This window comes from Sander vitreus, chromosome 18 (genome assembly GCF_031162955.1).
Source record: "Sander vitreus isolate 19-12246 chromosome 18, sanVit1, whole genome shotgun sequence".
Classification (NCBI taxonomy): Eukaryota; Metazoa; Chordata; class Actinopteri; order Perciformes; family Percidae; genus Sander; species Sander vitreus.
In genome coordinates, this window is record NC_135872.1 from 12438319 (window position 1) to 12454912 (window position 16594).

Sequence of the window (16594 nt, forward strand, 5' to 3'; positions counted from 1 at the left end):
TTGGTGTTGTTTATGTGGGAAAAAAAATCAATCATGATTTCCACATTAAAGCTATGCCAAACACTTGCGCTGTTCCTCTTTTAATGATATTTCTGTTTTTCCCTTTTTCCATTTTCTCCTCTTGAGGGATTTAGTTGGCTGCTCAGCTGTCACAAATGAGACAGAAATATAAACAAGTCTAGACATGTTATCTGCCTTTCTCTTTCTCTCTCTGTCCCTCTGTCTCTCTCTCTCTCTCTCTCTCTCTCTCTCTCTCTCTCTCTCTCTCTCTCTCTCTCTCTCTCTCTCTCTCTCTCTCTCTCTCTCTCTCTCTCTCTCTCACACACACACACACACTTCTCATCCCCACATCTGTCAATCCAATTAAGCCTTTTTTCCATCTCCTAGTAAAGCATACCATCCCTTGTTACAGAGAGAGAAAACTAAACTCAAAGAGGGAAATATCCTACCTCTCCTGTTGACTGAGATGTAGCCTGTTCTATATTCAGATAGACTGCTGGTCTCTGTTCCTTTAGGTCTCAGAGAGAATTCAAACCAACATAGAGAGACTGGGCTACTGTGTAGCACTTTGGGAAGACCTCAAGTCTATGGAGCAGGACATTAACCAATGGGCTGCCAACTCCATCGCTGATCTCACTGACAGTGTTACCAATCTCAGTGATAAAGAGCAGACAGAGGCCCATCTTGCCACCTTTCAGGTCAGAGCTGCTGGACAGTCTGCATAAAAGAGTGTATGAATGATGTAATATTCAGAGTGAGTTCATAGTGGGTGCAATTTAATTGAAATGTCCTGCACTTTGGACAGGCTGAGGTTGAGAAGAGGGAGCAGAGACTGGACGCCCTGCAGGAGAGAGTGACTGAGCTGAAGGAGCGAGCCAAACTGCAGGAAACCCCTTTACAAATGCAGGTGAATATGGTGGGGGAGGGAATTTGCTGAAATTATTACAGCAAAAGAATATTTTTCCATTGTCCTTTATGCCAGGGATTTCAAATATTATTACAAACTCAGAATGCTGCGAAAATAAAACCACAAAGACCTACATACATGTACTTAAAAGGTTGTGCATATGTATTATTTGTGTTTCTATAATGTTGTTTCATTTCTTTATTGAACCAGGTCCTGGAGTCAGACCTGAGGAAGAAAATGGCCCATGCGCAGGAGGTGTACAACCAGGCCAAACACACACTGACCTACTTCAGTTTCCAGAAGCAGCGATTGGAGGACCTCATGTCCCAGATGGCCGAGCGGCTGGTGGCAGTTGAGGGTTCCTTATCTGACCTCACTGAAGCTTCTTCTCCTGAAGACATTGGTACAGTTAAGGTATGATACCTTTAATGTCATACAAAAACCCAATAATTCAAGACCTAAAAATATTATACAGTGTATAGAAAAATAATACTTACACAGAAAGTTTCTATCTAGTTCTATATTTCAATTGCTATCCCTGTTGCTTCATATTATTACCAACCATGCACTCTATGAGGACACATAATAATACAATATTAGATCGTGATGCCTTAATTATTTAAATGACTGCCCTCATGAACATAACTAGGCAAGGCAAGTTTATTTGTATAGCACCTTTAAAGCACCCATATTATGCTCATTTTCAGGTTCATAATTGTATTTTAAGGTTGTACCAGAATAGGTTTACATGGTTTAATTTTCAAAAAACACCATATTTTTGTTGTACTGCACAGCTCTCTCTCACTGCTGCAGATCCTCTTTTCGCCTGGTCTCTGTTTTAGCTACAGAGTGAGACCTCTTTTCTTCTTCTGTACTATCTTTGATTGCACTTGCACATGCGCAGTAACTCAGATGTAGATCATGTCAGCTAGCTAGCTCCATAGACAGTAAAAGAAAGTCCGTTTCTCCAACTTTGGTCAGTTACAAGGCAGGATTAGCTGGGAGACTTCTAAATGAGGGCACACATGTAAGTAGTTATTTTGTAGATTATGGTGAACTTGTGTGTGTTGTAGCAGTGCTTTGCTATTGAGAACGAGGTAGCATGCTAGCGTTAGCATTAGCATGCTAATGCTACGAGCTAACGGTTGCGGTCAGCCAGCTCGTTTCGGCTTGTGACGTCACAAGCCATGCCGATTTTGAACAGCTCACTCGAGACTGAAGGCAGGACACATTCAGAAACCGTATCTCACTCAAAACAGCATGGATGGATTTTTTACAAAGTTTGTATGCGTGTGGAAGCACCAGAGACACAAAAGAACACCCCAAATCCCAGAAAAAGTGTTTTTTTCATAATATGGGCACTTTAAAACAACTTTAAAAAGTTAAATTCTAAGCACTCACCTTGGTTATAGTACTCTTCCTATAAAGTCATACTGAAGACAATTTTTGCATTGTGTGTCCATTTGCCCTATTGTAACTTCTGTCCTCATTTGTGACCCTGTTTAGGAGGTCAGCTACATAGCAGCATCCTATAAGCTGGCAGTAATTCTAGCTATAGGACACATCTGCAAGGTGCAGACAGTACTTGTCACTATCTCTAATCTCTCCACCACCCTGTTGTAATAATGAATATACATGAATTTGTATTCTTTTATTTCTCACCACTTTTCATTTACAGGACCTGCAGAGCATCGTGCAGCAACAGAGGGCAGACATGGACTTGGCTAGAGATGCTCTGAGTGCCCTGTGCAGGTCTCATCCCTCTCAGGAGCTGTCATGCCTCTCCTCTGACCTCACCTCCATTGCCAAGCGAACAGAGGCTGTTGCCCAGCGCTGTGCCAAGACCAGAGGCAGCCTGCAGGATGTGCTACAGCTCCACTTCAACGGTAAAACACGTGAATGTGTAGTTTGGATTTTGTGGAGTTAGATTTTAATCTGGATAGTCTCTGTTTGACGGTTAATTAAATTATATCCTAGAGTTCTGTACCTTTGTCAAATATATCAAGTAATTTATGTTACAGTAACAGCCACTATAACTTCTTACCTTATGAGGAGAAGTATACATTTTAATGGCACTTAAATCATCATAATCACCCAATCAAACTGCGCAACTACATGACGCAATGTCATTTGTTCATGTAGTGGTGCAACAGATTTAGTGTTGATTATCCTACATTTTTCCCCAGAGCACACTTTATCCGCCCACTACAACCCACACTCCATTGACACACACTGTCTGGTACACTGGTACGCTCTCATTGCTCAGACACACACCTGTGCCTCGGAGAGTAATGGTGCTCTTGTCACATCTGCTCTCATGGGAGTCATTTTGGGCTTGTTGCCAAGGCAACCCAGCGCTGCACAGCGTGGACACGCCCACACTTCCCATCTGCCTCAACACATCGCCTCTTCTCACTCTCCTCCTTGACTTTTAAATCTTCTCTGCCTTTATTTTACACACATCAGTTTTCCTCAAGTTGTCACCATATATTTATTTTGCTTTAAGCTTACCTGTTTTTTTCTGTTCCTCGAAGCAGAGCTCGTCCGAGACTTCCACTCCTGGCTTACAGATCTGAAGTTGGAGCTGAAAGAATGTTCCAACCAATCAGGAGATGCTGCCATCCTTAAAGCCAAGCTACAAAGGCTAAAGGTACTGTTATATTTCATACTTTTATATTGTATTTCTCATGGTGCAGTTGTCAGGGAATTGTGGTAAATATAAATATTCAGGTCTCTCAGTTTTCAGTAACTTCACTTGTTGATACCTGCATGCTATCACACTTTGACACACCAAAATCATTTTATATTTTAATGATATGGATTAAAGCAAGGAATAATTATATCATGGTACAAATTCAATTCATATATTCCATGCAATCTTCTAGAAAAAGGTCATCATGATGAAATACTGTACGTCATCATTATATGCTTTATTGGACCAAACTGAATCTGGGCTTGTATTTAACAAACATCTCAGAATCACTTTTATTCAGCTTCTTAGGAAGGTATAAAGAGTGTGATAAGTCTAGATCTGAGGCTTGTGGCTCTTTAAATTTGCAGAGATATCTCACTTTTTATCAGTAACGTGTTCCTCCTACATCCACAGGTGTCAGTCGAGCGGACATCAGAGGGTGAGGAGCGTCTCTCTCAGGTTTTTGAGGAAGCCAAGAGGCTCCAGCTCCACCTGCCTAAAGCTGGAGCAGCACAGGTCCAAGAGCATCTCTCCTCCTGTCAGAGACAGTGGAGGAACTACCTGGACAGCTGCTCTCAGAGCCAACGGGACTTGGAAGAGAGTATTGACCTTCTGAAAAAGTAAGTCTTCACTCTTGTTGTGTCATGTGTTTATGCAAAGGAATTTCAATTAAATGGAAATATGCCTCCTCTCTCTCCAGCTTTAATGACTGTGTGGAGAGTATAAGAGATTGGCTGAAGCAGATGGATCTCAGCCTCAAGAGAGAGCCTGTTCTTGGGGCAGAGTGCCAGCAGGGAGCCCCAGACACCACAGAAGAGCTGGAGAGAATGGAAAACCTCCATATGGAACTGCATGCAAGAAGGTGTGTATACAGTATGTGGGTGTGTAAAGCCATATGTTATAGATGCCATAGTGTGGGCTGTTAAATATTCTTAAGAATAACATATTGTCTCTTGCAAGGGACTCCATTGAGCGTCTCTGCCAGGAGGCTCAGTCTCTGTCTGAAGATGGCCGGGGGTCAGGAGGAGAGGTCAGAGTGACAGGCCAGCTCCAGACGGAGCACCAGGCCCTGCTGAAGGCAGCCAGGGAGAAGCTGCGAGGCTGCCAAGAGAGCCAGGCCTTTGGAGAGACCCTCCAAGGGGTTTGGGCCTGGCTGGAGGAGATCCAGGAGAGACTGGGGACAGTAGACAGCACCATGGGGACCAAAGAGCAGTTAGAGCAGAGGCTGGAGACTGTGCAGGTGAAAGGGGGTTTTAGCCAGTAGACTATACATATCTGTAATTTCCATGAAATATTATATACGATGAAATGCATAAAGTTGTTGGAATCTTTAACAATGTACACATTTATATTGTTATTTACCTAATCAATCTACTATAATATACTATTTACTATTTTTGGACATACTTCTATTACATTCTACAGTTGTTCTGGTAAACACAAGAGGGGGCTGTTTGCTTGAGAAAGTATTCATCCAAAATTCTGATGTCTAAATCCGGTTCGCTCTGACCCTGCTCTGTTTGCACAGGACATCCTGCTTTTGAAGGGGGAGGGGGAAGTCAAGCTGAATATGGCGTTGGGTAAGGGGGAGTTGGCCCTGCGCAGCTATGGAGCGCCCGGACAGGAAGTGGTCCGCTCTCAGCTACAGGAAGTGGAGGATGCATGGGCCACGCTGCTTGTGACTGCCATGAGCTGCCACAGGTAGACCGCTCACCTTGTTCTATCACCTGGAATATAATTTGATGGCTTAGTCTCCATGTGTGCAATTAAAGCCATTTGCACACCGTCATTCTAAAGAAGTGGTCCTGCCTTTAACTTAATATTCTCGTAATTTAATTGTACAATCAATTTACAGAACCTGGACAAACTGGACAAACTGCAGAACTGTGAACACATTTTCGTTAAACCATTCTTGACTTTTGCTTTTTTAATGTGCCATTAAAACATTTAGCCCTGGACATTTTAGAAGCCATTTACCTGTGTGTCTCTTGTGAATAGGTTATTTTCATCATGATAGATTGATGTCTCAATGCCATTAATTACCATTAGGTTAAATATATATTGAGAAGTATTTGTCTCATTTTGTAACTCTGATTGATGTATCTATTTATTTAGTGTACTGTGTGTGTGTGTGTGTGTGTGTGTGTGTGTGTGTGTGTGTGTGTGTGTGTGTGTGTTATATTGAGCAATTATGGCCCCTCCTAGAAAAAAAATTATGTCATTAGGGACTAAATGGTGGATGGCAAACAGTGGGTCACACATGGGGTGTGTTTGTGTTTTAAGAGAAAAGTGATAACAGGAGGCGATGGGTAGCAGGTGAAATAGAGGTGTGTGAGAGTGTGCGGATATTGGCGTTATTTGTACATGCAGGGGTAACAGATGGCCAGGAAAATTGTGGGTGTGTATCTGTGCCCGTGTGTATTTGAGCCAGGGGATAAAGGGGCTAAAGGCACTAAGCCAGTATTACAGACAATTTAGATTTTTTGGCCATATCATGGGTATGAAATATATAAACCTGTAAACCTGTAAATGACATTGAAAAGGTACACAGTTTTGTCTTGCATTATATGAACATATTTTATGTGCCATAATGATCTAAGTTTAGAATAACCAGATTACATATAAATCTGTATAATGTTCTTGTTGGATTACTCATAAAAGGAAATGTTATTATTACTTTTTGCTTACACTTTACACATTAGTATACATGTGCATACTGTATGCTTGATATCACTTACAGACCAAAGTATTCAAATTAGAAAAAGCTCCTTTAGTGTTTTACAGTTTCAAATTGACGATTTGTATTTTTTTATCAGGTTTAAAAAACCCTGCCTACATGTTGGATACTCTACATATTTATTCAGTTTTCTCTATTTATCCAAAATGTATAATTCCCATATGGCCAGTCATAAACTAACACAGAGATCTACTGTCTTCCTACTAGTCGACTAGAGTGGACCGTGTCACAGTGGGGAGGATACCTGGAGAGTGCTGCCCAGCTGCGGTGCTGGATGGAGGCTGTAGAGAGGGAAGTGTGTGCCCCTCTCACCCCCCAGCCAGGGCCCAGAGAAAAGGCCTCCCAGCTAGAGAGACTCAGAGCCCTGCTGGCTGATCTTGAAGACCACCAGGTGGCGCTGTCCAGTCTGGAAGAAAAAGCCAGAGAACTGTTCAAGAAGACTGGTGATGCCAGCTTTAATCATTGTGCTCGCACCCAGCTGCAGGTGCAGTTTGATGACCTCACAGCCTTGGTGGAGGTACAACTTTATCTTTCAGTATATTCAGTGAAAAACCTTGAAACTCCTGAGCTTACCAAACTATTTCATTAATATTATGAACTTTTTATGTGTTATGTGTTTTTATTTAAGGGTCATTGTTGACTGTTTTGTCCATTGTCTTTGTCTGTAGGAGAGAGTACGTCTAGCGCAGGCCGTGGTGTTGGAACACCAAGAATACCTGGAGGCTGTTAGGGAGCTCACTGATTGGCTAATGACTGCTGGAGAGGAGCTACATCATTGGTCTGATACATCAGGAGACTCTGCCTCAATCAAAAAGAAACTGTCAGAAGTGAGGGTAAGGCAGGGTGTCAACATACAAAGAAATCTCCTTGTTGGTGCCGGCTGACACTCCTTTTGTTTTCTTTGTATGCACTTTTGTCAAGAAACAAATTCCAAATGTGACAAATCCAATAGTGTACCACATCTGACAGGTGACAAGCCTATTGTGCTGTAGAGGTCTGCTGTTTTTTTAATTAATTTGATATTATTGTCAAAGCAAAGCAAATTGTTTTATTTGAACTTAATCTATTTAAAATCAAATGTGCATCTCCATGTTAACATAGTTTGGACCATTTGAGACAACAGTCTCTTCACAAGGTCTATTTAGCAGCTTTTCTGGAGTTTTCAATATTTCACATAATCTTTACCAGCAATTCAATTCAATTCAATTTTATTTATAGTGTCAAATCATATCAGGAATTATCTCAGGACACTTTACAGATAGAGTCGGTCTAGACCACACTCTATAATTTACAAGGACCCAACAATTCCAGTGATTCCCCCAAGAGCATGCATGAATGCATAAGTGCGACAGTGGCAAGGAAAAACTCCCTTTTAGGAAGAAACCTCGGACAGACCCAGACTCTTGGTAGGCGGTGTCTGACGGTGCCGGTTGGGGGTATGATGAACAATGGCAATAATAGTCACAATAAAGATATTGTAATAGTTATAATAGTTCATGGTGTCGTAGAGCACAGCAGGGCGTAACAGGGCGTGGCAGGGCGTTGGCCGGACATAGCAAGTCGAAGCCGGGCATTGCAGTGCGTAGCAGGGTGTAATAGGGCACAGCAGGGCGTAGGGCAGGACCACGGCGACAGCTGCCACCATGATGTAGGTGCCATCATGATCCAAGATGATGATGCTGGGCGGAAAAAGAACATAAGGACTCCGGGGAATAAGCTCCCCGGAGCTTTGTTCATTTGGAGTTTGGAGATGGAGTTTGTCCAGTTGTCATGGAATTTTTGTGAGCACTTCAAGGACTGAGATTCTGCTGAACTTTAAAGTTAATTTATGATTGATTCCTAATGTATTCTACTTTGGACCATGTGTGTAAAATGTTGTGATAATTGTAACATTTTTAAGCAGTCACTAATTACATGTGCATTGAAATAGTATTACCTCTATACGCATCAGTATTCCACACCTTAAGTGTACATGAGAATAATAATCCAACCCAGTGTCAGGGTCCTCTGTTTCTCTGAATCAACTCTGCTGTCAGTTTAAGTTATAGGCATGCCTCAAGGACATGTTTTGTGTTGGTGAAACTACATCCAGTTTATATGTTGCTAAGGTAACTGATTGGTGAATTATCTGAACCCATCTAATCTTAATGGATTCCTGCTATGAAGAAGGGCAAACTATGTGGGGAATTGGAATTGGTTCTCAGTTTGTTCCCATATCACAGCCAAATATCTCAATCTCTTCTGGCACATTTTACTGCCACTAAGTTGGTCTATTACCGTTTAAAAAAGGCAAAAGGCGGAGCAGTGCAATTAATGCCTAAGCTTTTCCCTGTTCAATAATTCTGCAATTACAGAGGAGAGAAATATGAGGAGATATTGATTTCCATTTAAATTTCACACATGGGCCCTAATTATCACATTATAAATGTGTGTTTGTAGACCCATGGTGTGAAGCATTTCAGTAGAAGAGGAAATCTAATTTGTTGTATACACAAGCTAGTTGCACCATTTTCCATTCCCATTTATGATCTCAAGGTTAATGTTCATATCCTTATACTCACAAAAAATGATTAGCTGCCGTTTTCTTTTTCTTTTTCTTTCCCTCCATCAGCTCAATGCTATCACATCAACTCAAGTGTTTGCTTTTCACACCCTCTGCCTTTCAAGTCCTACCTTTCCCACACAGAATGAGAGATGGAGGCTGAGAGTGATGGAGGCGAAGGATGAAATTAGTAATAGTGAGAGAATACTGAGATCGCAAAATAGAGCACATCATAACTAATGCTTCAAAGATAGAATGAAAGAGATTAAGACAGAAAGTGATGGAGCAGTAGCCTGATGAAGTCTATGTAGGCAGCTTTAAATAGAATCAAAGTTTGCCGTTTCCGTAGCCACAGTTTCCGTAGCAATTTTGTCTCCTATTTACCCCCCTATCTCTTCAGGAACGCGTGGAGTGTCGGCTACTAGAGGGCCGAGAGCGCCTCAGCAGGGTGCGTCGGAGCGCAGCGTCGACAGCGGAGCACACGGCAGCGGGTGGTTGCGAGGCCATGGACCGACAGCTGGGGGCGCTGTCCCAGGCTTTGGAGCAATGGGAGGGGGCTGCCCTGAGGGCCAGGGACGGCCTGGAGGGGGCCCTGGCCGCTGCTGCAGCTTCAGAAGAGGAATATGACCGTCTGACTGCCCGGCTGGAGGACGAGTTGAAAGAGCTGGATGGACGGCTAAGGGGGTGGAGCCAGGAGCTGATTAAAGCTGAAAGGCGGAGCAACAGTGAGGAAGCAGTGGAGGGATGGCAGCTGGCTAAGGTATAGTAGCATCAGATTTAAATAAATAGCAGCTTAACGTCTAAATTATTGACTGTTCATCTGATCACAATAGTTTATTCAAAAAAAAAAAAAACTCTTCTGTTCGACTGAGATTTGGGTTGGCGAACTGTGATGTGTAAAAAGTGGCTACTGTGCAGCACCATACTATGTTAATTTTAGAGAAGGTGATTAGCATTGTTTAACGGAAAGTACACACACACACACACACACACACACACACACACACCCTGTGCAAACATACATCCTCTGCATTCAGCTATGCTTTCTCTGTTGGTAATTATCCATTCTATTTGTAAATCCTAAAAACAGATTAGTTTGTAAATCAGCTTTACTGGGATGACAAATGAGTGACAGCTACAATCCCTTGTTTTCTTCTCATTCTGTCTTCTGTCCCCTCTACCCCTCCCCCTTTTGTTAATTTTTGCCATTATTTTCCACTATCTCTCCCTCCCAAACATTTTCCCTTTCAATTTCTTGCCCTTTCTGTAGTTTGACTTGTTTGAACTGAAGTGTACAGTGATTTCTTTCCAGACTGCAGGGATTGTTTCTTAGATGCTCTTGCTCTTCATCTCCCATGATGCTCTCTTAGCATCTGGTATCCAAAAAAGTCATCGTCCTTCCAGTGCTCCGACACATACTCTGGGACAAAATAAATTATCTATTTTTACAGAGATGTTTTACAGAGAAGTAAAACATGCTGTACTGAGATTCTACCTGAGACGGGTGCCTTTTTGAACCATGAGACCACCTTCATGGCCTCTAAGCTTTCAAAGTGCTCAGTTATCTTTCTGACCTTTCAGTTTGAGCTCTGCCAATCTGGATAAAGTAAAAAAAAGTATTTCACTTTTGTTTATTGCACTAGTTATTTGTGTTAGATTGTTCAGCATTGGCTTTTAGAATAATGGTAGGTTGGAGCACTTATGTTGCTCCTGATGTTTATCTAAATTCAAAGGCTTTTGAAAATTAGAAACTATTTTTCGCAAGAATATGTGCGTGCGTGCGTGCATGCGTGTGTGCATGCGTGCATGGCAGAATTTGGCCTACTATAGCGAAAACTACAACAGAGGCAGTTTTGAGTACTTTGCCAGGTGATAATATGTCTGCAGCCAGATAGCAAATTCACGTAGCGTCACCAAGATGCAGATACAAAACTTTACAGGTTTGTAGTTGATTTAAGTCAAAGCCAAGTTCAAAGATGGGTATGGTCCGAGTAAGGGTGCTGGCCCCATTTGGCATAGCGGCTGGTGTGATTCCGTCACAAGACTATTGTGAGCATTATAAATGGAGAACAATGCTTAAAAACATCAAAATCACAAAAATTGCACTTATCGTCCCTTCATCTCTGCAGTCAAAGAGCTTCCAGAAAATGTTTCACCAATTCCTCACTTACAGGGAAGTTGGAGGGCAGCTTTGAGCAATGTTGGATCATAAAGGGGTTGGCTCCACTAACCTCCACATGATGTTTACAGTGTGACAGTTACTCTGTATTGTCAAGGCAATGCCAGCATGTAAACCATCATACTCCTCCTCTGGTGTCTTCAGCCATGCCTTTCTCTGGTTTTGCTCAATTTGGGGCTGTCAAAGAACAGAGGAGGAGTCTTCCCCCTCCTCCGCTTCTCTCTCTCCTCCTCCAGCCTGTTTCCTGTGTCCAGCCTTGTTTTCATTGCACGCTTGTTTGTGTGCATTTGAACCAATCCTGCATCTGTGAGGGCTGACAGCTGAATTCCACCGGGAGAGAGCGCGAGAGAGGGAGAACGAGAAAAATGTGTGCGAGGGAATACGTGCAATGAGTGGGAGGAGGGAGAGAGAAAGACGAGAGAGGAGGGAAGAGAAAGTATTAGAACGATAGGAGGAGGGAAGGAGAACAGGGAGAAGAGACCAACGGGTCCAGGAGAACAGGGAGGGAGGGTTGTTTATTGGTCATACGTCAGAAAGAGAACGAGCGAGTCAGAGACAGAGAGAGAGAGAGCTTGTACATATTTCATGGGACAGGATTTTATGACTGTGAGGCACGCTGAGGAGAGCGGGAGAACGTTATCTGCAGCTCCTTCCTGCAACACTCCGCGAAGAACAGAAATGCTATTGTACAGGCAGCACTGTGAGTATGTGTGTGTGTGTGTGTGTGTGTGTGTGTGTGTGTGTGTGTGTGTGAGAATGTGAGAACAGCTAAAAAGACGAAGCCAGGGTGTGAATAGGAATGCGAGCACACTTATTGAAGGGTGTCATGCAGATCCGTTGGGTGCTTGTCTCTCCTTGACACACACACACACACACACACACACACACACTGAGCCAGCTGGTGTCTGTTTTGTGTTGTTTAGGATATACTGGAGGGCTTGCAGAGCGCCGAGCCGATGGCAGAGAAGTTGAAAGGCCAACTGAATGACCTGGTGCGATACTCCAGAGACCTCGGCTCACAATCAGACCGGGTCACCGCGCTTATCAAACAGCACAACAGGTGAGAGGAGTCTTTCTGCTTAAGTAAACAGTGAGTAGTGGGAAATACTTTGGTGTTTGTTTTCTTTATTTGGATTTGAAATGAAACTGAGATTTGTTGGCTAAGGCTGGTAACTTCATATTGTGATCTATGGACCTTTAGCAGATTCATATCATCATATGATCTTACCATGTTTTTATTGAATAATTCAGGTCAAGCTTTAATTAAAACCGCTTGATCTGAACAAAATTAGTTAATACATGTTTTTATTTTATTTTTCCACAAAGTTTGGACACGCTTTCTCATTCACTTGAATGGGAAAGTGTGTCCAAACTTTTGACTGGTACTGTATATATATTCTCATGCAATGCATAACAGTAAAACATTGCTGCTTTGTATAGTTTGTTTGAATGTTAGTTAGCTTATTTATATGGTTTTGGCATATATTTGCCTTATCCTAATATCTCGGAATATATCTTTAATAACATTGTGGTGAAGATTTCAACCATTTTTCATTCTGAGTGTGATTTGAGGGGAATCAGATACATTTGGATGTTTTTGTTCCCATGCTGATACATTGCATGCCTTGGTCTATTTACTGAGCTTTAATTGCCTGCTTTTAACCCCACAAGTGAGCCTGTGTTCATTAAGCGCTCGTTTGTGAACACACCATGCAATAATACCTATTCAAAAGAACAGTATTGCATCCAAAAGAACATGCATGCATACAATCATACATACTCAACACATGAATACACAAGTATGAATGTCTATAGTAGCTCAAATTATCTACTTAATTTCAATGGACGTCATATTAACTTTTTGAGATAATGCAGGGTAGTGTGACAAAGTATTGGCAGACAACCTGAGTGAAGTCAACTTGTTGGAGATGTTATGGTGGGTAATTGGCTTTGGCTGCTGATTGGCAAAAACAGCACCCTTCCTCATATCATTCAGTGGGCTTTTTAGACTGTAATAGACTTGGCCTGTGTGCTCTTTGCACCTGTCCTGCATTAAGCACTGCGGAAAGAGGAGCAAGGAGAGAGAGAGTGAAAAAAAGAGTCAGAGGAGAGGAGAAAGAGGAGGAAAAGGCAGTTACTCCCTGTCCTCTTCAAAGCACATGCCAGATTGTCTGTCACAGCAGAAAAAAAGTGCTTCTTCCGCTCCCATGCCATCCCCTTTTCATGCTCTCATCGCATCATTAAAACTCAGGGGTGTGTGTGTGTGTGTGTGTGTGTGTGTGTGTGTGTGTGTGTGTGTGTGTGTGTGTGTATGCGTGCGTTAAAACGTGTGTGCGATAGAAGGTTGTGTGTGCTTTTGGACATGTTAAACAGCTGCGCACCTTGTTTCCCTGCCGTAATCCTTTCCATCACTTCTTCCCGTCTCCCCCCTTTAACCTTCACCTACTCCCCAATATGTATGAAACCCAATGACTCTTTCCCTTTGTTGTCCTACATCTTCCTCATTTGTGTTTTATGCACATTATGCTTTTGCATACTATTAACTGTAAATATTGTTTGTGCAATGTAAGGTATCTTTTTTGCCTGGTCTATAAAGAAAAGTAATTTTACTGGTTGTGTCATGTGAAATCACATAAATTACCTAACATTACAAGGGCCAGTATCCCTAGAAATTACCTCCATATTGTACAGTTCTTTCGGTGCCAATGCAATAGCGAGGCGAAAGTGTGGATGTCAAGGAGGTGGATGGGAGACAAGAATTGGTGTCTCATCTTAGACCAGCATTTAATGTTTGCAAATCTTTCCCTACATACTATAGTCGCCATGTGCAGATATTGTAGAAAGTGAAAAGAATAAAAACACTCGCATTGGACATATAACATTTTTACCATTGAACTTAATTCCGGATTTGGTACAATAGTCTAATATCAACGTTCTTGTCTGCCAATAGGGCTGCATTACTCTTGACCTGTAAAATGTCACTTGCAGTATTGCGGTTCATGGTTTTACTTCCTTTCTGTCTTTATTTATTCCTTCTGCCAGAAATCTTAGCTGTCACTTAAAGAGGAACTTCAACATTTACATTTTCAGTTTTATTCAACAATCTGTTGAAATCCTTTTTAAACTGGATACTAAATGTTGTTCACTTTGCTTTAAATACCTATTATTATCAGTCTGTATTGTTGATGTGCTTCGTGGTTCCAGCTAAAGATTCTGAAGGATATGTGAACAACAGAAATAATTTTAAGCATGTGATAGTCCCCCCTTTATAATAGGTATAATAATAAGTATCAATTAATTAATTAATTTCCCCTTCATTCATCTCCCTCATATACTGTACCCCTGTCATATCCTATCCATCTCACCCTTTTTCTTACAGCATCAACCTGTCAGCCCTCGTTCTCTCCATCTTGTCACCCCTGTGAACTCTTGCCCCACTCATATGTTGCCTCTCAACCCCCTCCTACGCAGTACCCCTTTACCACCATCCCCCACTCTCCCTCTTTGCCCCAACGCTTATTCCTTCCACTTCACCCACTTTGCCATTTCTCCACCTGCCCGTTTCTCACTCCTGCTCATCTCTTAGGCTTCCCTCTCTCTTTCTCCTTCTCTATAATTTGAGGACAGCATGTACAGTATCTGAGCATCTGCACATGTATCCTCTTTGTTTGGATGAGCACATGGGCAGTAGACAGCAAACACTTCCTCTAGTTGTAACTCCTTTCTTTTTTTGTTCATTTTTCAAGATGGATTTCAACCTGTAAACAACATGTTCAATCAGTCCTCTCTCTTGTCCCCCAGTCTGAGTCTTCGTGCATCCAGGGAGTGTCAAAATAAGGAGCGCTTGTTGGAACAGAGATTCCGTGCAGCATTGAGAGACTTCCAGCAATGGTTGGTCAACGCCAAAATCAGCACGGCCAAATGCTTTGATGTGCCACAGAGTGTCGCCGAGGCCTCCGCCGCTTTGGAGAGGATTCAAGTAAGAGATATCTTTTTCTCCGCTCTTATTTAGAGTGGACATTTGTTGAATTCTTACTGTGTTCTTAAAACATAAAATTGTGGTCATGTGACACCGTGGTGTTTTTGCACTGCACATTGCAGATATCACTTGGAAATTAGCCTGTTCAGATATTACTGCTTTTACCCAGTTTTGATTCTCTTTATTGCTGCTGGAAATATAAAGTGTATCACCTCCTGTGCACCAGAGAAGTTTCCCCAGGACAGGCCTACCAGACACAGAACAGCAAATATACAGATTGAATCACATTTTGTTTTGTTATTCAGGGGCACAAAGTAGAAGAATTGATATTTATTTAAATGTCACTGAATATTACTTCCGATCCAGCCTTTTGAGAAAGACCTACATTTGTAATAACTTGCTTTGGTTGCAAGATATGTAATAATATTTATTCATGTCTGACTGCCATCCAGAACAGTCATATTCTTACACTATATCATTAACTAGCTCCAGGGAGACAGTGATGATTTCAGAGCATGTAGCTGTTGATAGTGGAGTTAGGGATGGTTAGTTTATTCACGTACATAAACCAGAATTATTCAGCCTGTTGAGGGAATGAAATCAACATCTTCTTGTCATAAACCAACTGTGGGCTGTCACTGCTACTTGAGAAGCTCAAATCCTCATATGCTTGGGTACTCTAAAACCACTGTTACAAATACAACAAACTAGTGCTAGCTTTTAATTTCTGTGCATGGATTGAGCAGGCTAAGCAAAGATTGCTACCACAACGAAAATTGCTGAATATGAAATTATGTAATAGTTAAAGAATCAATCCACTTTCATTGGGAGATGGCTCAAGGGGATGTCTGTATTGACATACCCACTGTTGAGTGTCCTCTGGTGGGCTTGTTGGAGTAGCGGGACCTGCTGTAGGCTGCATAAGCTGAAAGTTGGCACATAGCCAAGAGGGATAAGAGAAAGCTCCACAGAAGAGTCTCTGTGCCATTCTCTTTAAAATATCTGTCTCTTTTTCTGAGAAGTCTCATGTCTTTCTCTGAGAAGCTGGCAGGTGAACAGTCTGGCAGCTTCTTTAGAGCACCCCAGGGCCCTGGCCAAGAGTCAGGTGTCAATTAAGGTAGTCCCCACATCCTTGCACCAGACGCTTAATTACCTCTCAGACACCTGACCATGTCCACTACAGGAATTATCATTATTGCTTTGACCTGAGCTTAAATAGTAAAACGATAGTTCTGCACTTATAAAGTGCAGAACTTGATTTTACTTCAACATTTTTATTCAGTGCGGGTAGTACATGTAACACTTAAGTCATTTAACAGTCAAATGAAGAGGCATTTCTGAGTGTCAAAAGAACATAAGGTTACTTGAAGAGATCATTTTCCAAAAGCATGTCAAAGAAGGGAAGTCCTGTGCAGGGGTCTTTGTGTGTGCTCCTTCAGAAGTTTCTAGTGTAGCCTTGAGGATGAGAGGGAATGTCATAGAGTATACGACAGTGAAAGGGGAGAGGAATACAGAGGCAGACCATCTTTTATTTATTATTGACTTGGTGAGGAATGTG

At 42.0% G+C, this 16594-nt stretch overlaps 2 protein-coding genes across 2 annotated transcripts in view; both read left to right on the plus strand.

The window, feature by feature from the left end:
• LOC144533844 (nesprin-1-like) overlaps nt 1-2530 on the plus strand; it is a 35135-nt gene extending 32605 nt beyond the window's left edge. Inside the window, exons 43-46 of the mRNA XM_078275409.1 lie at nt 516-698; nt 806-907; nt 1118-1321; nt 2414-2530. Of these exons, the coding sequence (XP_078131535.1) occupies nt 516-698; nt 806-907; nt 1118-1321; nt 2414-2530 (606 nt within the window). The remainder of the gene's footprint in view (nt 1-515; nt 699-805; nt 908-1117; nt 1322-2413) is intronic.
• Nucleotides 2531-2589: 59 nt separating this feature from the next.
• Nucleotides 2590-16594, plus strand: part of LOC144533110 (nesprin-1-like) — an 84771-nt gene continuing 70766 nt past the window's right edge. Inside the window, exons 1-11 of the mRNA XM_078274264.1 lie at nt 2590-2793; nt 3445-3557; nt 4014-4219; nt 4300-4461; nt 4560-4839; nt 5128-5300; nt 6544-6853; nt 7005-7169; nt 9279-9638; nt 11981-12117; nt 14859-15036. Coding sequence (XP_078130390.1) covers nt 2622-2793; nt 3445-3557; nt 4014-4219; nt 4300-4461; nt 4560-4839; nt 5128-5300; nt 6544-6853; nt 7005-7169; nt 9279-9638; nt 11981-12117; nt 14859-15036 — 2256 coding nt within the window. The 5' untranslated portion in view covers nt 2590-2621. The remainder of the gene's footprint in view (nt 2794-3444; nt 3558-4013; nt 4220-4299; nt 4462-4559; nt 4840-5127; nt 5301-6543; nt 6854-7004; nt 7170-9278; nt 9639-11980; nt 12118-14858; nt 15037-16594) is intronic.